The sequence below is a fragment of the Electrophorus electricus genome, chromosome 19 (assembly GCF_041902795.1).
Source record: "Electrophorus electricus isolate QZ-2024a chromosome 19, ASM4190279v1, whole genome shotgun sequence".
NCBI lineage: Eukaryota > Metazoa > Chordata > Actinopteri > Gymnotiformes > Gymnotidae > Electrophorus > Electrophorus electricus.
In genome coordinates this window covers 18,303,462-18,326,072 of record NC_137515.1, presented here as the reverse complement: position 1 = coordinate 18,326,072, position 22,611 = coordinate 18,303,462, and the positions used below count along the sequence as shown (strand labels likewise).

At 42.6% G+C, this 22,611-nt stretch overlaps 1 protein-coding gene across 3 annotated transcripts; it reads right to left on the bottom strand.

The window, feature by feature from the left end:
- Positions 1-2,909: 2,909 nt before the first annotated feature.
- On the bottom strand, positions 2,910-22,024 carry phf24 (PHD finger protein 24). Of its 3 annotated transcripts, none has more exons than XM_035535262.2 (9): positions 21,618-22,024; positions 14,595-14,995; positions 10,291-10,476; positions 6,808-6,886; positions 6,479-6,681; positions 6,122-6,288; positions 4,995-5,030; positions 3,748-3,840; positions 2,910-3,607 (listed from the first exon to the last, which is right to left on the bottom strand). In XM_035535262.2, the coding sequence occupies exons 2-9, from the start codon at positions 14,991-14,993 to the stop codon at positions 3,511-3,513; spliced, it is 1,260 nt and encodes a 419-aa protein (XP_035391155.1). In that variant the 5' UTR covers positions 14,994-14,995; positions 21,618-22,024; the 3' UTR covers positions 2,910-3,510. The 3 variants fall into 3 exon arrangements, with proteins under 3 accessions (XP_035391155.1, XP_035391153.1, XP_035391154.1); XM_035535260.2 differs by lacking the exon at positions 21,618-22,024 and adding an exon at positions 21,029-21,259; XM_035535261.2 differs by lacking the exons at positions 4,995-5,030; positions 21,618-22,024 and adding an exon at positions 21,029-21,258.
- Positions 22,025-22,611: the final 587 nt, after the last annotated feature.

Here is a 22,611-nt window from a genome sequence, read left to right as displayed (position 1 = left end):
AGAACTGTGCCACTTGTCACAAAACAGAGGGAACAGGTAAGTTGTGAGTGGCTTTGGATAAAAGCATCAGCTAAATGCGTCCACCTGAAGAGTTTAATGGAAGTAAGGAAAATGAAACCGAACATAAACATACACTAACTAAACCAAAAAAACCCAATGTAATATACAATGACTGACAATGGTCATAGGACTAAACAGGGCTTATATAATGCTAAAAACATAATGGCACCCCAGGAGGTGTGGCTACTGATGGACAACACAGACCATCTGGGGGTGGCGTGGACTGACACCAGCACGTGCTAAAATGGAAGAAACAAAGTCATGTCAGTACACCAGTATCTTTCGGCAGTCGACGGCCCCGTAACACCAGTATTCATTTGATCTTTGGTCTGGTGTTTGTTTTCCTTTTCTGCACATTCATTTTTCTATGGGAGACAAGTACAGGATGAAGTGTCGCCAAAGAGTGGGTGTTTGTTTGTGCATATGTGTGTATTTTTTGCACTTGTGACCCATAAATCATTGAATAGTATTAGCATTTTTCTTGACTGTCATTACTGGTGCAGGGGTTACACCCTCTGACTTTCAGAGGGGCCTGTTCATTTTTGTGTGTGTATGTGTTTAAAAAAAAAGCATGAAACAAACCAAGACGACAACATCTCTACAGTGGAAGACTCGAGCTGGGTTTCTTTTTCATGTGTATGTTTAGGGATGGGTCAGTGTTTATGTGAGATAGGGAGAGCTCCTATAAGCATTCACCAGTTTTTTATTAAATGTGTTTGGGTGTTCATTTGTAGCTGTTGCTGTTGCTGTTCTTTTTGTGTCGGCGAGACAGTTCCCTCCAACAACCATAACTACCTTACACTGTACAATCTCTCCCACAGGATGTCCAAAGCCATGCTTTTATTTCAGGGTCTGTGGGTGTGACTATTAACATCTCTTTTATGTATAATTTTTGGTTTAGGTTTCTATTCAGGGATATATTAGCAGCAGTGAACTCATGAACTGCTTTATTGCTGGGCAGTGAACTCACTAGCTGCTTTCTTATTGAATTCCACAAAATGTGACATGCGGCTTTGTGTTTCTATTTGCGTGTCAGAAATAATACAGGTGTCCAAATCACAATTTGATTACCACAGCCTATATAATGATAAACGGCACACTGTTAAAAATGCATGAATATCAATGGAAGTTCACTTGTAGCATTGTTGTGTATGATTATACCTACATTATCTAAATGTATTATTAAGGCAACATTATTTGAATGCATGATTGTGGTCGTGTTATTGGAATGTGTGGTTACACCTATCAGTGGCATGCAGTGCATAATTAGAGTACCCCTACATTACAAACCCCCCCAAAAATAAAATTACACATGACCTTAAATTATTGTTTGGATTCTAACATATAGCTTGGCAGCCTTCAAAGTGCAACTATTGTTGACAAAATGTAGTGTAGAATGCAGAAAATGGCAAGGATCCTACAGGCTAGGCCCAGTGGTGAAATGCATCCTAGAAACAAGAAATATCTAAAGTACCGTATATGAATTGGTTGATTTTATTTTATTTTACTGTATTTATGGAATATGAATGTTATTTTTTGTCAACCTTTTGTTACCTTTTCCCTGAAGGGATAGAAGGGCCTGACTGTCTCAGTGGTGCTCAGTCATGTTATTTGAATATATGGTTATGGCTGCATTAGCGGAATGCGTACTTAAACCAACATTATCTAAATTAATCATTATGGCTTTATTATCTGAATGTGTGGTTACGCCTGCGTTAACTGAAGGTTACCTAAATGTCATAGATGCATGATTGGCTGGTTGTTAACACGAGAAAAGATCTGTGAGATGGGAAGGAACAGCAAGTTGGGGTGGGCTGTTTGCTCGGCAGAGGCAGCAGAACCTTCAGCACACCTACATTAACCATTATAGTCACGGCCATGTTATCTACAAGTTCAGTTAAGCCTTTGCTATTTGATGGTTATACCCGATACCTATACAGAGTTAATGGATAGCTGATGAGTAGCTGTATACAGTTGATGGATAGAAGTATAAAGCTCATAGGTTGCTGTAGAGATGATGGATATTTGACAGAGTTGATGGGAAAGCCAATATGCACTTATACACAGTTGACAGATAGTTGATGGATATCTAACACTTATACAGTTAATAGATACCTATATGGAGTTGATGGATAGCTGATATACACTTAGGCCTGTATACAGTGGATGGATAGCTGATGGATAGCTGTATAGAGCTAAGGCATAGCTGTTATGACCCCCATTATAAAGATGCCACAGACTGCTGGTTTTATTGAGCTACTGCCATGCATTTATTCTCAGTGCCTTGCAGTATTGCACTTTAACCCATATTGCCTTGATAGACTCAACAACTGACTACCATGGAAGTAAATACACTGCATTGGACCCCTATAAAAACAACACTGAATAAGCCACTTAGTACCAATTATAAGAGTGTGATAGAGTATAAACAAAAAAGTTATTTCATTTTTTTTTTTATTTGCGCATTATTATTACTTCTAATAACAATGTAAAATTTTATTTGACACAGTCAAAGTTTCGGTTCTGAATTCCATGTTTGCTCCCTATGTAAGTTCATCATTTAACTGCAAAAATAATAATTAAAAAACATTTAACCTCTGGGATTTTACATAAGGATTAAAGCCAAACATTAGCTAGTTTTTAATCACATGCCAGTGTATTAGACTTACATTCTGCCTACTCTGGGAAAACTGGGTCTCTGCATTGGCTATCAGGTCAACACTGATTCATTTACCCCCTATAGGGAAGAAAAAAAAAAAAAAAAAAAGCCTACAGTGAATTTAAAATCTAAAAGTCTGAAAAACAGTAGGTCATTTGTAAGAGTGGGGAATAAATACACATCATACAAATCGGTTTATATACTGTATATTTGTTTTTATATATTATCTTGATATATAATATATGCAGATAGATTTCCTTCCTTTTAGTACAGACTACTCTGATAGTCTACTTGTCTTTTTTGTGTTTGCAGTGAGTGTAGAACTGGGACCAGTGGTGGGCCAGACCCTGTTCTCAGTTAAACCACATATATTCAAAAGTGATACACTGCAAATTCTATGGCTGATGTTTGAATACTGTGGTGGTGCTCTTTTAAACACAGTAGGAGGCAGTGCTCTTTGCAGTTCACAACAGATATATTTATAACTTTATCCACTCAACCATCCTCTTAACTGTAATGCACTGTTACATTTTTTATTTATTTATTTTTTTGCAGGAAATGCATCTCACAAATATCTTAACTCTCAAAATCAGTGTTCTGGTTGCTTGTGTGGTCTGAGAAGTGGTGTGTTAATTGCTTTTACAATCTCTGAGTATAGTGTTGTATTTAGTTATATTTCATTTGATTCTTTCTTGGTGTCAGGTCTTTATCCCACACCAACTCACTGCTGCATGTCCAACACTAGGTGGCGCTGTAGCGGCCCCTACAGCCCCTGGCCAAGTCAGCCATAATTACAGAGGTAGGCGAATGTGCATGGCCGCGCTGTTGGGGCGGGCAGCCAACAGATAGATGGCGCTCTCGCACAGGAATGTATTCCACGTCACTGGCCTGAAATAAACAAAAAGGTAGAGATGAAGCATTACAGCTCAGAGTTGAAAGACACAAAATATCAGAAAGAATGGCAGAAAATACTGTCTCACACACACACTCACACACACACTCACACACTCCCACACACACACACACACCTGTTGTCATATTTCTCCATGGCTTTGTCCCTGCTCTTGTCACTGCCTGAGCTGGCTGGACTGCTCTCTGATATCGGGCCTACGTGGCTGATGCTGCAGGAAAGACGACGAATGAGGACATTGTTCATCCATCCCAAAAAGGTGAGCCACTGAGCACAACCCTGTAGCAGCAGATGGAATTTCCCTTTTGCACTGCCCTTCCTTTGCTTACCCACAATCTCTCTATATTACTGTATAGAATTACAATCAATAGCCTGCAAAGAGTTCAGGACAAACAAAGTAGATAGTAGCAGGTGCCAAACATCCAAACAGGCTGGTTCACTTGGGCAAGGGTCCCATAATATAGTATCACAGTCAAATATTAGTAATGGACTAATTTTCTGCATCATTGATGTGAAATCAAATAGCTAAAGTTGTGCATACATAAAAAGCTCCTGTTATAAGGACTGCTGTGTGATAACTTTCTTTACTCTCTGACTGTTTCCCAAGCCTGCATCATCAGGAATAGACACAGTTTGGTGGTTTTCTTGTGCCAAACACACCTGACTCAACAGACATCTGCCAGAGCAATAAAACCTTCATCAGTATGTTAGAGCACAGAAAGCACTAAAATATGCAGGCCAGGGCGACTCCATTAGCAGGACTTTGATGACATAGTGCGCACTTTGATAAACCACCTTAAAAGCCGTTATACAGCCAATATGATCATCTTTGTCCTTGAGTTGATTTTAATGGGCACAGATTAGAATGCAGTCTTATGTAGAGGGTAAAGACACATGCAGACACATACCTCCAGTGCCCATTTAAACTGACAATAGATTTTAATAAAGATTTCTCTAAGGAGTACCAAGTCCCTTCCTTGTCTGATCCTGATAATGTGAGGGCTGAGTCTGTCTTAGCTAATTTAGACAAAGGTCAATAAAGAAACTCTGACAGACCAACACTTCTTAATGATGTTGATGACGATGATGACGATGATGATGATGTTTAGGGCTAGATGATGTGCTCCCCTGTTTGTTCTTTAATAGAAATCTTTAAAATTAACATAAACATTGTTAGGTTTGAATAAAATATAGAAAATGAGGCTAACTTGTCCTCTTTAAATTTAGTTAGCAATTTTAGCCATTTCAGCTGAATATTATTTAATAATAATTTGATAATACTCCTCTGCCAGTTTATAAGGTAAATGTTAGTCCACAGGTTCAAGTTCTAAGAGGTGGAAAAAGTCCATACGGATTGCAACTTACCCCATATTCATTACAGGAGAACACAATCCGATAAGTCTGTGGGGGAGCAGATATGGAGTAGCCACAGTGAGGATGGGAAGATAGATGACGGTATTGAGTGAGCAGAAAGAATCCAAAACAACTTCCTATTTGTTACCAAGCATCCTAGCTAGGCTGTACATGTTGTAAGCTCATCTTGTTTCTAGTCCAGTCTGTAGGTAAGGTGGAAGGAGCTATTTGGGATACAGCCATAGCATTACATGCACATTATTGACCCAAAAATAGCAGATGATGCAGTGAAACATGGTTTCGACTGACAGATAATTAGACATTGTTCACTTTGCGATGATGCAATATGCATAAACACTTTCCTATAACGAGAGGAAAATTAAATACATTGGGCTGGGTTTCCCAAAAGCATCATAACAAAGAATTTTAAATGCTATATATTCCAATATTACATTGAACAATTTTCCGTTAAGGTGATCTTAATATTACAGTGCTTTTGGGAAACGGAGCCCTGTTTAATTAATGCCATCATACTCAAAGAGTTCTGAATGTTCATTATATATTACTGACAAATAGATTAGTTGCAGGGAGGAGCTGGAAATCAACCAAATAGTGTAATTATATCTTCACAGATAACAGCCCAACACATCGTTCTGTGGCTTCCATGTGGCTTTAAGCTAGCTGACAGGGAACACCCAGTTGTTCCTCCTTGACTGACTGCGTTGTTTCTGTTTAGCCTTGTTCGTTACTGTTCAGTATTACATGCTTGGAATCCTCCGCCGTAGCCGAACTTTGTTTTAAAAAAATATTCTACATTATCTCCCAGTGCACCTAAACATTAAGTCAGCAGCTGATGAATCAACAGCAAAAGAGATATTATAACTACAATTTCATCGATGACTCCACAACATTTAACTTTTGCTAAGAGCAGCCACAGACGCAGAGGATGCTGTTATTCCCTTAAAAATGTCCACACGTCTGCACATTTACTGGTTCCCAAAACAGTCGGGCAGACGATGAATGGCATTGATTTACATTTAACATCTTACGCTGGTTGTTTAAGTGCTTGTTATGGACAGTAAGTGAAGGGAGAGAACAGCCCTTGGCTCAGTGACCGCTGGGACTACGGGTTGGCCAACCTGACGCTGCAGGACTGCGACTCTCTGCTGAGCTTGTGGAACCAGGAGGCCTGGACCTGCTTACACTCTCCTCCTCTGATGATGCCATCTTTGTCCTGGTCCAGGCTGTGGAAGGTGGCACGCGCCCGGTCGCGCTCTTTAGCCGTCAGCAGACGCACCAGTGAATTCTGGAGGCAAAACCATAACGGGTTGCCAAACACATGCATGTCAAAAAATGGCTGAAATGGAATTGGGCTTCAGATCCTTATAAATAGGCAGCATAAAAAGTTTCCTCTGATTTATAAAATGGATATCTTGATGATTAATCCTGCCAACACTCAGAAAAATTTAAGTCTACTGTGTACTGACTGTCATTACCTGTGTGCGAAACTTCTGCAGTATGGACAGGGATTCATGGTACAGGAAATCCGACCACTCTATCTGGCCTTTCTTGTCGGGGTCGAGGGCCGCGAACTGAGCCAGTACCTCCTCTTCCTGTTCATCAGTTAGATCCTTCTCAAACAGTTGCTTGGATACAAAGTGCCTGTACTGTAGGAGCTGGTCTGAGACGAGACAGGATTCTACGACAGGACAGAACACGGGACCCCAGCAGGTGTAAGCCCGAGAGAGAGGCAGACTATACCACCACTTGCCACACAAGCTTAAGATTTCAGGATCATTTCAACTAATTGTGAGCATTGAGGCACCTGGGATGATCTTGCATTGTTTGAAGGTCTCCATCAGACTGTACATCTCTTCTTCAGTGAGCAGCAGGTTCACATTGTCCTGAGACAGTACATGGGATAAAAATCTATTTATTACAAATTACTTTTCCCCCGAAACTGAATTTAAATGTTCTTTGTTGGTGAGTAGTATAAAATGTGTGTTTCTTGCTGCATGTCACTGCTTAAGATTATTGCTATTATTTGCTTCTCTGTGTCATGAGCCATGTATGCTATATTTGTGTCTGATCGGTGTCGTGATAGATGTGTGGGAAGTGAGCAATAGAGGGTGCTATGGGCAAGAGAGGATATGGGTAAAACAGTTAATTAAATGAATATTTGGGGGGGTTTTGCAAAAGAAATATGCTACTGTAGTTTCACCCACTGATGGTGGAATCTTTTTTCACAGGTTTATTTTATAACCATTACAAAAGTGCTAAGATGGCTGAATAGTTTGGCCAAGACAACGCTCCACTTGAGAAAATGCTGCCTGCTTTACAGCAGAGCAAAGGAAACAGGCACATTTTGCATCTACCATATGTTCAAAAAATGGACTGGCAGTACCATCTACATGTTCTAAAATATCAATATAAAATCTATGTATTTGTAATGGATTTGTGAAATATAAACCACAAATCTACTGGGTCCCTGTTGGCAGGTTAGCTGATTAGCTTGCTGGGTTATTATAAGATCAAGCACATTTCAACAGTGTTCTTAACCCCAGTGTTAAATCCTGGAACCTGGAGCACTGTACATTTTAGTCTTTTTACTTTTCCCAATGAACCAGACTCAGCTCATCACTTGATGACTAAAGCCAAGACTTTAAAATGCATGTGTTAGAGAAACGAAAGCACTACATTACACAGTTCAGGTTCTCACAGTCCAGGATTAGGAAACAATTAAACTTAAACAAAAGTAATAGAAATGTAAGGTAGTAATGCAAGTTAAATGATCAGAGAACAAGGTTTTGTAGAACGATCATCCATACTTTTTAAATGCTATAAATGTATCATTATTAAGTCATCCTCCTCCTCTCCCCTTCTCCCTTTACCTCTCTATCCATTTCTTTGTAATACAAGTCAATGAATAGACCAGAATTGGAGTGTAATTATCTCATGGGCTAATTGAACTCTTAAAAAAGCCTGATGAGTTTGTGGTGTGTGTAGGAGGAAGCTTTCGGAGAGCAAATGCAGGCAGGTCCTTTGATCTCAGAAGTCACTCTTCCACAACCAGATGCATCGTTTCCCTTCAGACTGAGGCTTTTAAAAGCATTTGTGCCCAGGGCAACAGAGATGCGCGTTTTTATCGGTTCTCCTCAGACCCATTTCAACAACAGTGCCAGAGCTGAGGGTGGGGGAGGAGCAGGAGTTGGGGGGTTAGGTTCTCCTGAGGCACCGATTTATCTCACACTTAAACTGTAACCGCTAGCGGTTCCGGCTAGTAAGATCTAAATTTGAGATGTGGTGGTAGAGTCGGTATTTGGGGCTAACAAAAAGAAGAACACACACACTGACAGGCTTTTTAAAAACTAAAATATTAAAAGAGAGAGAAATAAATTGTGGTGGTCAGTCAATGAAGCAGGAGCAGCTTATTGTATGGGAAGCAGGAAGGCCTAGGGTTTAGTGCTAAGACTAGGACTGCTGGTGGGGTCAAGGGCTAATAGTAGGGTCCATATGAGTTGTTTTTTTTTATTATTTGTCTAAATTTGTAATAATAAATAAATGTAAAAAAAATATTAGGGTCTAGGGTTTTTACATTTTTGGCCATATCACCATTGTGAAGAGATGAATTCCTGCTGTTAAAAGCCTTTTCTGTTTTCTACAGTCATTGATATCACCAAAGTGAGCGTGTCTGCTAATACCTGTTAAGACTTTTCTGGAATGAGGGAAATGTTTATTAGGTATATTAGGGCTGTGGCAAAAATGCCATGATTAAATATGTGAAAAAAAAACAGCCCAGTGATGGTGGCAATTAATCATTCAGGACCTTCAGGTAACAACTCCTTTGGTTTTTTTTGGTTTTTTTTTTTTTTCCCACCAGCTAATTTTCAGTGGTTGTACTTTTGCTGAAACAAGAGAGTTGGCAAGTTTTATCCTTTTGCTGTGATTTTACAGTCGGCTGAGCCATTTGTTGCCAGCCTGTGGATAAATATTATGATCCATTGTAAACCTTTTCTATTATAGACCTGGAAATACTTTAAGATTACAACACACACGTGCGAGCACACACACAGCGGATTAGGCAGTAGTGAGACAGAAAAGCTTTGAGATGAATCCTCAAAGGAAATGTGTGAGAAATCAGCCATAACAATCCCAAACTGTCAAATGCGTCCAGTATGTGGCGAGTTAAAGTTGCAGGATGCTAGCTTGAGGTTAAGGGTTATTTGTTAAGGGCTGCTAGCTTACAGCTAAGGGTTAGCTTAACCCTAACCCTTTGTTGGTTCTACAGGACAGTGGTAAGAAGCTGTCCTAGGATCTCTGGAAAAGTGAAATGTGGACAGTTGTGTCAGTGAATGTGACGGTGTGTCAGTGTGAGTGCATATTTCCGTCGGTGTGTGTGGTGTGTCTATGCATGCAGGTGCATTAATAGTGAATGCGTGTGCAGACATTCATTTATTTATTCATTCATTCATGTGCGTGTGTGTCTGCGCATATGTATGCGTGTGTGTGTGTGTGTGTGTGTGTGTGTGTGAGTGTGAGTGTGTTTTGCACGTGTATGGAGATGTCCTTTTTACAGTCAGACTGTCACAACAAAACAATGCTTCACACTCTCCAACAGCACCTACAAACAGCTTAAGCCTCCACCCGCTGTGAGGGGTAGATAAGCAATGTGCTCCAGTCTGACAGGCCTGTCTACATGTTAGGCTCCTCAAACCACCAGCAGCAGCTGCAGGAACCTCGCTGTCACAGGAATACCAACTTTCCATCATGGCCTGATGATCCATTCAGGATCATTTGTGATCCTTCCAAAGCACCACACTAAGGGAAGCTACATTTCAAAAAGGTACCACTGATTTTCCAAAAAGGAAAATAACTAAACAGTGCATTACTACACAACAGGGTTATGATGTAAAAACACTATAGGGAAAACACCATCTGAAATATCATTGCCTGGTCCCTGCAGTCTTAGACAAATGAGGCTTCTAGGAACTATAGCCCTGCAACCAAATGCAGAACCAGAACTTTTAGAGCTTGGAATGCCAAACCAACAACATCCTATAGAACCTTTATACCAAAGAATGCCTTGTTAAGCTACCATTACAAGTTAAAAGGGGATACATGTAGAATTTAAGAAATAACAAATTAAGAACTAGAAAAACTTATGCAATTCAATGGGGAGTTGAAAATGTTTAATGGGTGCAACATTGTTTTAAAAATATTAACCCATTCCAGAGAGGATGTGTGTGTGCGCGCAACAGTATGAATACACGTCATTGTGTCTGTGTGTGTGCAGTCAATATGGACTTACGCAGTAGTAACAGCTCCACCCAGTGGTAGTGTGAGCCGTTTCTCTCATTTCCTGCAGGGCATCAGCATGCAGGTATCCGATCTCCCGCAGACAGCCGTCATGGAACACCCTCGTGCAAATCCGGCACGGGAACAAGTCGTCTGCCGTCCATACCTCACACACCTCGCACATTTCGTCATTTACAGGCTGGTTATGAGAGAGAAAGACAGAGCACATCCATCTGTAGTAGCACTTACAGATTACAGTGGAGTTTACAGTGGAGGCTACCGTACAGCCAACAGTGGAGGTTACAGTAAAGTTTACAGGGGAGCTTACAGTATAGCTCAGGCTCTCATAAGGGTGAGGAAGAGAGAACTTGATTTTGACTCAAGTGCTCATGGTCATTCATTTCTAGCTAGAATGAGTTCAAACCGCTAGGAGAGCGGTGAGGTTTGGTTTTAACCCTCAGATGGTCATACACTGAGCAGAAGGAGAGCCTGAGGCTTCAAATGGTCATGACTCGATGGACAGTGACATATGTCTCCATTATCCTGCACAATGGATCTAAGCTGAAACCATGATTGTGAGGTCATTCATTACAGGTGACATTTTGTACTTAATTTGCACAGTCACAGTACAAGGGAACTGAAAATACAAACATCAAATTTTCCAAGTGATTTCATCAAGCCAAATGTCCACGTACTACTGAAATTGTAGGCTGCAGTCCAGTTGACACCCTCACATTCTCATATTCCAGGTCTAAGCAGTAATGGCCACTACTGTAGCACTTTCAGTCACGAGGAGCCTCACACTGCCCATCCCAAAAAATAAAATTTAAAAAAAAAAAAGAGTCCCCATTGAGTGAGAAACTCTGACCAAACCAGACAATATGTAGTCATTGCATTCAGGTTTTTTGGGATTTGAGTGAGCTGAGGAGAAATTTTGCTTGATAACTTCAGCCTCACATGAACTTGACCCCCATATTATTTTGTATTTATGTGATCGAACTTTGTGGTCACACAAGTCTTCCATTTCCAAAATAAAGCAAGTTCTGCAACTGGCATTCACAATCCTCATCAGACCCACAGTAATATAATGAATAATAACAGAGTTTTGATCAAGCTGCATACAGTTTGTTATTATATAAACACCGTTATTCATCACTGGCTCCTCAGAGTCTGTTTGACTATATTCGTTTGGGCTGTAAAACACACAGTGATGCTTGTCTTCCCCTTGATATCATACTTTCAGAGTCCAGATCCCCATTTAAGAAAATTTTATTCTGTAGCTTTGCAGTTGCAGTCATGAGTAATGTGCTAATTTGTGTATATTTGTTTATTTTCTTTAGCTATTTTAACATTGTTTTAAATATAAGCATTTCTTTATTGTGACGCATTTTGTAATCTTGCCTTGAAAAAGGACCATATACATAAAGCTGATTGACTGAGCTTTCATTTTTGTGTTATTTGTGCTGAACCGGCTGACCCTGGTAATGTCTGCTTCATTAGCATCTCCGTTAGCCTCCCGTAAAAAGCCCAGAGAAGAAAAAACCTCTCCTCACTCTCCCCCTGTGCTCTTCATCCCAGCATCTGACGCTGAACTTCTGCCATATTTCCCATGGCTTTGTCTGTGTCATGAGCCATGTATGCGGTGTGGGATAAGGAGGATTTTAGTCCTTCTAGGGTTTATTCCTTCCTCTGCGTATTCACGTACAATAACAACCAACGAGCTTGACCTTTTGCACAGCGGTGCATGAAAGGGCAGCAGTGGCTGAAAGGTGGAGAGAGCTGATCATATTCTCTCTCTCTCTATCTCTCTCTCCTCCCCTCCCTCCCTCTCTCCTTCCTTCTCTCTACCTCCCCCCCTTCTCTCTCTCTCCTCTCTCCCTCCCCCCCTTCTCTCTCTCTCCCTCCCCCCCTTCTCTCTCTCGCTCCTCCGCTCCCTCCTTCTCTCTCTCTCTCTCTCTCTCGCTCCTCCCCTCCCTCCCTCCTTCTCTCTCTCCCTCCCTCCCTCCCCCCCTTCTCTCTCTCTCCCTCCCTCCTCTCTCTCTCTACCTCCCCCCCTTCTCTCTCTCTCCTCTCTCCCTCCCCCCCTTCTCTCTCTCTCCCTCCCCCCCTTCTCTCTCTCGCTCCTCCGCTCCCTCCTTCTCTCTCTCTCTCTCTCTCTCTCCCTCCCTCCCTCCCTCCTTCTCTCTCTCCCTCCCTCCCTCCCTCCCCCCCTTCTCTCTCTCTCCCTCCCTCCTCTCTCTCTCTCTCTCTCGCTCCTCCCCTCCCTCCCTCCTTCTCTCTCTCCCTCCCTCCCTCCCCCCCTTCTCTCTCTCTCTCTCCCTCCCTCCTCTCTCTCTCTCTCTCTCTCGCTCCTCCCCTCCCTCCCTCCCTCCTTCCCTCCTTCTCTCTCTCCCTCCCTCCCTCCCCCCTTCTCTCTCTCTCCCTCCCTCCTCTCTCTCTCTCTCTCGCTCCTCCCCTCCCTCCCTCCTTCTCTCTCTCCCTCCCTCCCTCCCCCCTTCTCTCTCTCCCTCCCTCCCTCCCCCCTTCTCTCTCTCTCCCTCCCTCCTCTCTCTCTCTCCCTCTCTCTCTCTCTCTCTCTCTCTCCCTCCCTCCTCTCTCTCTCTCCCTCCCCCCCTTCTCTCTCTCTCCCTCCCTCCTCTCTCTCTCTCTCTCTCGCTCCTCCCTCCCTCCCTCCTTCTCTCTCTCCCTCCCTCCCTCCCCCCTTCTCTCTCTCTCGCTCCTCCCCTCCCTCCCTCCTTCTCTCTCTCCCTCCCTCCCTCCCCCCTTCTCTCTCTCTCCCTCCTCTCTCTCTCTCTCTCTCTCTCTCCCCCCTTTCCCTCCCTCCCTCCCCCTCATGGACATCATCCAAGTAGGATGCCGGCATCCGAATGGGTGTGTGATGAAGGTTTGGAAGGGTGGGAACTTTCTCTCTCTCTCAGTCAGGGTTTCTCTTTTCAAGCAGTCAGAAATGGTCACAGTCACCTTATCTTTCTCCTTCACTGCAATGAGTCATCCTCACTGTTAGAGTCCAATTTCAGGATTTCATTTTTTCCTCCTAAGTGACTACCATCACCTACCCTCACTGATGAGAACAGAATTGATCTCTCAAATGTAGTTAGCTATATTTCATGCATGATTTAAAATCCAAGGAAAATATGTAAACTTTTTTGTCTAAATATTAATTTTCTCTTTCTTAGAAGCCAAAGAACAAGAATGAAATGTTGCATGCTGCCTAGCATATGTTTTTTTTCTGGGCCCCAACACTGTAATATTCACATTACTGCAGTAAATACACATTACTGCAGTGATGGTGCTTTTGCAACCTGTTTCATAACCATCCATTTGCTTTCAGCTCTCCAGCCAAGAGCACAAGGCCTTTATCCCCAACTTCAGAAAACCCTCACAATAAGCATGCCCCCTCATAACAGACAACAGCAAAGTGAGAGGTGCCTCTCGCTCTGCTCTCCACTGACATTTTTCCACGGTGAGAGCGGCGCAGGAAACAATGAGACACAGTGGAGGGCTGTCATCCAGCAGGCCAGTGCGACAGAAACAGCAGCTACGCTGATGTCAGCTGCAGTGACCCGAATTAATCAGCCAGGATCTGGATGCTAGCAGAGCCTGCCTGCTTTTTCTCTCTCTCTGTATGTGAATCCCACTCCCTCTCTCTATCTGCAACATGCTCTCCCTCTCCCTGCCTCCCTCCCTCCACAACTCTACCTCTCCCCCTCTCTTTCTCACTCAGTCCGGGCCTCTATGCAACCCACAGTCTGCTTGGTGCCAACAGCATGACCAGATATCCTAAGAGGCTGAAGATTCTGCTGTCGGCTGTTCATAGAATTTTCCCTTTTAACAGAGGGCTCAGGTCCACATGACCAACTCCCTGAAAGCCTCAAATAAACCGAGAACACACACTCACACATGTACACACACATTTATTTTGGAACCTTGTGGGGAAAAAAATACCTGGGTCATATTGCTGTAGGGTTAAAAACGAGTGTGTAATACTCTCGCTACAATTTAAAGATGGTCGTTTGACAAACCTAGCCCTGAATGATTTGCTTTTTTTTTGGGAAGACAGCGGACTGCATGGAAAAAGAGTGTTCACATGTGTTTTACTATGATTATTTAAATCGGCTCTTGTCAGCTTCTGAGACCATGCACTAGATGATATGACTCTAGTATGAAGGCTCAGTGTATAACATGGAAGAGCGCAAGTCTGTTTGTTGCCATGGTACCCCATCCAAGATGATAAGGCTCATGTTTAGAATGTGACTTTCTTGGAAGCTTTTGCCATCTACTAGTAATCATCGCTGCTGCTGTTGATTTTGTCATTACCTGTTCTCTCTGGTTCAGCTCGACCTGCGCAGGCTGATCGTCGTTCACTTGCCTCTTCGGTCGCACGAATGCCGGAGGCGTGAGCTGATGATCCTTTTTTAACTCCTCGGGCTCCACCCCTTTGCCATCACGTAGGCGGCCCCATGCCTCCTGATTGGCTTTGTTCTCCTCCTTGGGCGGAGTGGAGGAAGGTCCTGGTTTTCCGTCCTCCTCTTTGTGTGTGGACTCGTCTTCTCTGGGCGGGCTCTGAGGCTCGGCGAAGCCCTCTCTGTTCTCTGCACTCTCGTGAGGCTGGGCAGTGGTCGGCTGGTTCTTTAAGCCTTCGCGAAACGCGGAGACTACCGCACTGCATTTCTGCACCTTCTCCACCTGCTGCTTCTTGGACATCAGTACACCCATGGCTACAACGCAGAGAGAGAGGAATCAGCAAAAGACCTTTCTTATGCAGTTCAATCATCTTTAGCAGTTGGTAAACATTCAAAGATAAAGTGCTTAAAAGGAATTGATATACAAAATGGTTAAATGCATTGTGAGGTGACCTAGCAAAACCTACAGAGTCTGACAGAGCAGATGTCAGATGGCCCATACGAACTAACTTAAGACTATAAATTCTCTCCAGTAGGCAAGGCAAGGAGAAATCAGGATCAGACTGTCGAGCAGGTCAGGAAACAGAGTTTGTGGCTTTAAGCCTCAAGATTTAAAAGATGAATGTGAAGTCAGAGGGTTAGTTAAGGAGGACATGAACAAAAGCAATAGAAGTGAGTTGAGTCTTCAGTTGTATTTCCTGTCATATTACCGTAGCTAAGTACTGCGCAGATTACACCAGCACCTGACCTTAACAGAATACAAAAGGAAGTGGTTTGGCTCTGTTAGTCAGTTATAGTGTCACAGTGTATACATTTCTAAAGTCATATTTTTTTTTTCCCATCATGGGAACACTACAAATGATGTAGCTAAATACACCCTCTCCCTAATACTAACATGCGCGCACACACACACACACACACACACACACACACACACACACACACACACACACAAGCTTTTTGGGACTGCAGCTGAAGCAATAGAAGCCCTTATGCCATCACAAGAAACTGTGCACTGAACAGCTGTCATTACTGCTTACCAAACCCCATTAAACCCCCAAGCAGAAAAACATGAAGTACAACTTAAGCCAAATGATCAAACAGCACCACATGAGTATAGTCTGAAGCATCCCACCTGGCCAAGTGCATCTGCGTCAGAGCCTCACTAATATAGTGCTTATAGCAGCTGAGGTGAACTCTGAATTGCGGTCTCCGTCTAAGACTCATTTGAAAGAGGTTGATGGGTAAAATTTTATATCAATAGAATGCAAAATCAGTCAAATATCCTGCCTTTGTCTCCTGTGACTGAAACTGACAATCCTGGACCCATATTTATTCAGCATGTCATAGCAAGACGGCTCATCTGGGATTTGCTCTCATCAGCCAAAAATGCATTCACAGATGTGACCAGTTGAAGTCCTGTAACCAAAGGTCTTTGCCAGGATTTTGTTCCGACAGCCAAAATTTGGCAGAAGGTAGAAATAATGTGTGAAACCAATTGTGCAGTATGGAATACTGGCACAACTTAGTATAACGCCATGTTCAACAGGATGTAAACACTGACACCAGATCCAAGTCCTAAGTCATGAGATAGTTAGACCTTTTTTTTTTTTTTTTTTTTTGAATTACCCATTTCAGTTGGACTGTGTCTTTCACCATTATTTTGTGCAGCACTCAGCAATCACAACTGATTTATTACTGCTGGCCCTGAGGCATGATTTTCAGGTGTGTGTGTGGTGTGTGTGTGTGTGTGTGTGTGTGTGCACGCGCATGTGCGTGCGCGTGCGCGTGCATGTAAAAGAGAGCTAGCCTCAGTAATTAATCCTGATCGTCTGGTGTAGAAACACCAACGTGCTGTCGTCCTCTGCAGGATAGAGGGATGTCTGATTTTTCAGTCAGCTGAGAGACACTGTGATCTGATGTCTCTGCCGGCCAACTGCCATGATTCATGAATCAGCATGTTTGATTTAAGCAACAATCAATAAACTCTGAAAACACTGCAGCTCTGTCCTCGTAAAGCGTTCGGAGTAGACGCGCTGCTTCAGGTCCCGCCTTACTGAGTGAATTACAAATAAGGGTTGTTACGACCCTGTCTAGGTGGTGAAAACCAACTCTATATTTTGTAATTGTTTTGTTTAAATTAACTTACATTTGCCAACAAGAGACAGCTCCCTCTGCAGTTCAACATAAGGAGCTACAAGAGGCTCTGTGGTACTTGCTAGCCCTGTGATTGTTACACAAATACCATCTCATCATCTCCCGACAGATTGAGTCTTCCTGCTGAATATTCCCCCCACTGCTACTAAACATCATCCCCATCTCTTCTGTTCTCCAGTGGGAAATTGCTTGATATCTCTGACGCAGAGGAAGATGACATTCTGAGCCATCCCTATGAATTTTAAATGGATTTAATTAAGGTTTGGGATTTAATTATTTTCTTCTTTACTGGCAAGGTTGATGCCAGCATATCTGTCAGTGCTTTCATATGTGAGCTTGGCAGTGGGGTAAAGAAGAGAACTGAATTTTACCGGTTCCTTTGCAAACTATTAGCCAAATGCTGAGTTGTAAGTGGCTGTCAGATAGACTCTAATATCACAGGCACAATTTTCAGATCAGCTTTACACTTAAGAGAGTATATCTGTTGTCACCGAGGTCACACGCTGCAGAGATTATGACAAATGTGGTGTGATCACCGATTTCTGAGACCACGGGAACAATGATTTTCTACGCAACTATATCAAAAACCATGTCATTAAAACAACATCTGATGTACCCACATCAATAATTCTGCCTGCTGACATGATTATTCACAACAGTAAACACTGATTAAGTGCCTGAGTCAGTCATAATGAACGTATTTAAATGACTGATTAGAAAAGAGAGCCAATGAACATACAATGAATCATGTAATGAAGTGTTGGCTTCTAGACTTCTGGAAGCAACACTTATGCACAAGCAAAACATCTTATGTAAATATTTTCACTAACATGATCATGTTTCCTTGTGGAGTTTGTTAAAAACATAAAAATCAAATAAACAGGACTCGAAGTACTACATGTTGGTGTAATGACAAGTGATTAAGTAAATATAATGTTTAGAGACTGACTGTTAATCTTGATCGTTTTCAATGTAATTTTAAAATGAAAATTAAATTGCATTAAACAAAAACTTTTCCAAGCGACTCATTTATCTATACATTTTCCATCTTTGGCTGCACTGGATGTTAGAAAAGGGCTCGATTTCCTATAATCCCTTAAAGGACATGGTTCCTTTGGCAGCCAGCTCACCCTGAAAATGTTAATTCTTGTTGTTTAATAAAGGATTTGTGGTGAAGGGGGAAAGATGGCAACATTGAAACAAATTCCGGCATTAGGAATTCCTGATCCTTCCACTGACTGGCAGTACTGTGACTCAGCTCTACCAACTCCACCTGTGGTGCATACAGACCTCATATCGATATTCGATTAATAATAATACAGAAATCATAAGACTGTACATTTATCAAAGCTGTATGCTTAAATTATGTTCATTTCTATTACCAAAACACCACTGCTTTGTCTGCTTTATGGTGGAAAATGTTTTACATCTTTCTTTGGGACTGAATCACATAGCACTTTAAAGTGCCATGTGTGTGCCTGACCAGCGTAGTGAAACAGTAAAATGTTTAAGTTGGTTTTATGAGCCTTTAGCAAATCTTGGAATCACGATCACTAACATCTCCCTGCCATCTGAACCTCACTGTGTGCCTCTCACTGAGGTGGACAGAATATTGATCAACACAATGACAGTTCAGTCTACTTTAGCCTTCCTAAACGAGTGACCTCAGCACAAACCTGTCTGGTCCTGTTGAATTCCGGATTAAACATCATCAAATTGGTGAACACAAAATAATGACTGTGTACTGAAAAAAAGCAGTCACTGACAAACAGGCTGGAAAGGATGATGTTTCATCTGGGTTTAAAAGAAGGAAGCATTTTGGGTCAGCCCCATTCTTTAAAGAGCTTGCTTTTTTGTCTACTTCTGGAAACATCATGTTAGACAGTATTTTATTTTGTGTAAAGTTCCCCTTTGTGAAACCATTTTTAAATTGTGTGTTCCTGTCTGATCTGACTGAGCAGGTAGTGTAAGGTGTTAGCAACCCCCGGTCATGGGTTTGTTTACCAGGGAGCACAGGTACTGTCATGGAATTTGATCTTCAGAATATAAGAACTGGATATTTAGAATTCAATCCTGAATCTAGGAAATTGATCTTTATTGGTTAGTGAGAATTCCTGAGAGGTCTTGGGACACCTTGCTCTACAATCAGTATTCAGCAGGTAACCAGGGACTGCAGTGGAAGGTCATTATGGATTATTCCAGCCTGCCTATTCCACAGAGAATAACTTCCGTTTTACCTGATTATTCCATAGAGAATAATTGGCTTTAAGAGTTTGTGCATGCTGAGTCAAAGCTGCAGCAAATACTGTCCCAGGTCACATGTTTTTTTAAGCAAAAGGTCTCTGTGTTGTATCAAGCTTTGGGACCTTGGAGCAGAGGGGACTAGTAGGCCCTTGATACTGATATCCCAAGTCATGCTGTCAGGATTAAGATAAAGGCAGAAACAACCCCTTGGTGCTTATCTGCTTGCTTTTTCAAAAGCCGATCTAAAATGTGTGTTGTGGTAAGGAGCATCTTGCCGTGACAGAAGCTTTGCTGCTACATGTAGCCATCACCGTAATATTGTTTCACACAGCATCTCATGGGACTCCTTTACATTGCTGCTCTGCACTGACTGGAATCCCAACCAGGCTCAGCTTTTCTTTGGTCCTCCTGTAGGGCAGAGCTCTGTGAATGAGGAAGCTACAAAGCCTGCATTCTATCCATGGGAACAGTTTCCCATTGCTCCCAGCAAAAGCCCTGGAACTAATCACTCTAATGAGCTCACGAGGCTCTCTTCTGCCAGTGCACAAGCACAACCACGAACACCCACCCCACAACAAACCCAGCCAAGCGAAAGCCTGGACATGGTGAGTGTTCACTGAACATGGTCCAGCTCTCACTGAACATGGTGGATCGGGACAGTCATAATCACATAAGCTCAGTGCTCTGTGCCATATTGGCTTGTACCAAAGAACTTGGGCAAAATATATGAGAGTAGACTAAACCTGATGCCCTTTCACCCCCAGCCCCTCCATATACCTGCCCCTGTTAAGTATATACACATTGTCTCTCCGTTTCAGTTGCTGCCATCAACATCTTATGCTACGAATGAAGCTCACTGGCTGACCGTGACACTGGACTCTCATGCTAGCTTAAAGGCCCCATGGCTCACAGAGAACATGGAAGAATTTGAATGTAAATGAAGTGTGCATGTGTTGAGAGTGCAGCGGGGGGGGGGGGGGGGGAATGCTGGCATTCAGTTTCTGTCAGGCACAGAGCTGCTGCCAACCAATGGAGACGGAGCAGCTCACAATGGGGATTGTGAGCTCGTGCAGTTCCAGGAGATGAAACAGAGCATCTCTCTGCATTCTGGAATAAAATGTGCAATGAGTTTGCCCGGCGTTAGAGGCAGGCAGGCAGAGATGAGAGAGATTTTCCGAGTGCTGCGCCGGGGGGCCTGGGATTCTGGGGATGAGCAAGTCGTGGCCAGCACCAGTGCTCCCAGCAGAAACAAGACCAGGGACTGTAAAAAAGGACAGGCATCTCCCAAGAAAGGTCATTTCCTCTTCCAACAGAACATTTTAGTGTGGGAGAAGACAAGCGAACTGGCAGAAGAACACAGGCAGCATTTATGATGACAGCAGGGAGAATACAGAATAGCTCTTCCAATGATGGTCATTTTTCAGCCAAAAAGGACTTGCATAGATTTGGTAGAAAAGAAACACCAGATATGTTTAGCTTGTCTGTCTGCTTGGCACTGATAAATCTAATAAAGAAAGGGACAAAATCAGCAGTTCTCAAAGCAGATATTTAGTTCACATGATTATTTACATACTGGTCCATAAACTTTAACCAACAAATATATTTTGCATTTTGTTGTAAAACCTTAGACTTTGTAATTCCTCTGTTACTTGTAGAAGGAGAAGGAAGTTTATATACTGTGCATATAGACAGCATATTTCAAACATGGTGAGACATCAAACGTTGTACAAATGACGACACGCTTCACTTAAAATCGTCCCTCGCCATATAGCCAACACTAATACCGCATCACTGACCGCATCACTGTCCACGATCGGTCCGAGTGTTTGCCTGCGCCCAACATAAAATACTTAGAAGCAGGATCACAAGCCATTTACAGTCTTTAAAGACGTCGGCTCGGATGCACGAATATTTTACCAAGATAAATATCTGATATGGCACACTTACCTACGCGCAGTGAGATCCCAGAACATATACTTAGGATGTGATTACGCACATATGACATAGGAGGCTACGTGCAAGAATACCTTAAAGATAGAGTTTCTTGCGGTACGGTCATTTACATATACAACAAGACCAAGCCACTTAATTCGACTCAAAGGTGAAAGTTACTGGTTGTTTTTCAGAGAACTCTACCACTACATGTCCGATTTTATTTGTGAGAAGGTGATGCACGAACTCGTTTGATACCACGCGAAGCTCATCCACACCCTTCTGTGAACGCTGACCTAAATCTCGCGAGTGGGATACACATTCTGTTTTTTAGAAGCGAAAATGAGTAATTACACCCTCGCTCGAGCTAAAACCGATGCATGACTTCTTGAGCTTCTGGTATTACTACACGCGCGCAGTGAGCAGCTTGTATTGGGACGCCGATGCAATTAAACGCTTGTTAAAACTGTGCAAACTGTGCAATCACTGCACGGTCATTGCGGATGCACAATATTTCCGAAATGTCTCTGCAGTTTCAGTCGTCAAACGTAAAAAGCCTCATGCCGATTTGCGTCACAATTTTGCAGTTTATACTGAGACATACCTGGAAAGAGGCACGTCTGTACTCCCGGACTTGAGTCTCGCTTTCTCTTTGTCTTTTAAGCACTGCAAATCGGCATGTCACAGCTCCGGAAGGGTTTGTGTGTCTGCTCGTGACAGTATACCACACACTAGTGTGTCTTCGGTATAGCCCAGTTTCGCCAGTGGACCGCACAGAAGCAAAAACGCATCAAGACCCTTTTAAAGTTGACCGTCCAGCATCAAGGTCGCTCCGACCGGACAGCTCCAGTGCTGAATTCTTGCGTCTCTCGGAGCAAGTCGGCGCGTCTTTGCTCTGAGAATGTGCTTAGGGGATGCCAGTAAACAGAAAACAATAAAACTTCTGTAGAGAGGGCTGCGCCTGCCGTCTAATTGCTCCACGGAGTACCAAAGCTCTTCGAGTTGCTTCGATGGAACTTGTGAGCAACCTGCAAAGTACGGCTCTTAATTGGTCAAGATGACGCTTTTCAAATGACGTTCGCAATGAGAGACGTGGCTAATGAACCAATAACAACACAGTGAACCAGCAAGGGACACACAATAGCAGCAGCTTTCGAGGCTTGAAGAGCTAAAACTATCGTAATCACTTCTTGTAAACATAATCATGACAGAGAAAAACCGACACAAATCCAACCCCTTCATGAACTGCATTAACTGCTACATTACCTCCAGACATATATTTGCACGTTTCATAAAAAGTTCATTTATTACTATTTTTTCCAAGGGCAAATATACTACAATTTTTATACACTGAGCAAGGCACTAATGTTGTATATACTGGGCCAGATCACGTGTTCAGTTTGATAAATAAATGTTTGAACTTAGAGCTGCCGAAATAATAGTGATGTATAGGGCACTCTTAAGGCAAACAAACGTACTTGAAACCATTTAAATGAGTATATCCCGCTGATTTTTTCTGCACATATTTTCTGTTAACAACCACAACAATAACTACAACAGTAATAAAAAATAATACATTATAATTTTCATTTTTCAAT

Bases quoted from the DNA above. Each gene is read 5' to 3' on its own strand.
- phf24 (XM_035535260.2), bottom strand. From the start codon at position 21,086: ATGTCATATGTGCGTAATCACATCCTAAGTATATGTTCTGGGATCTCA. The intron at 10,477-14,594 runs GTAATGACAAAA...TCTCATAACCAG, and splicing joins AGCTGAACCAGAGAGAACAG to CCTGTAAATGACGAAATGTG. The intron at 3,608-3,747 runs GTGTGTGTGTGT...TGTTTATTTCAG, and splicing joins ATGGAGAAATATGACAACAG to GCCAGTGACGTGGAATACAT.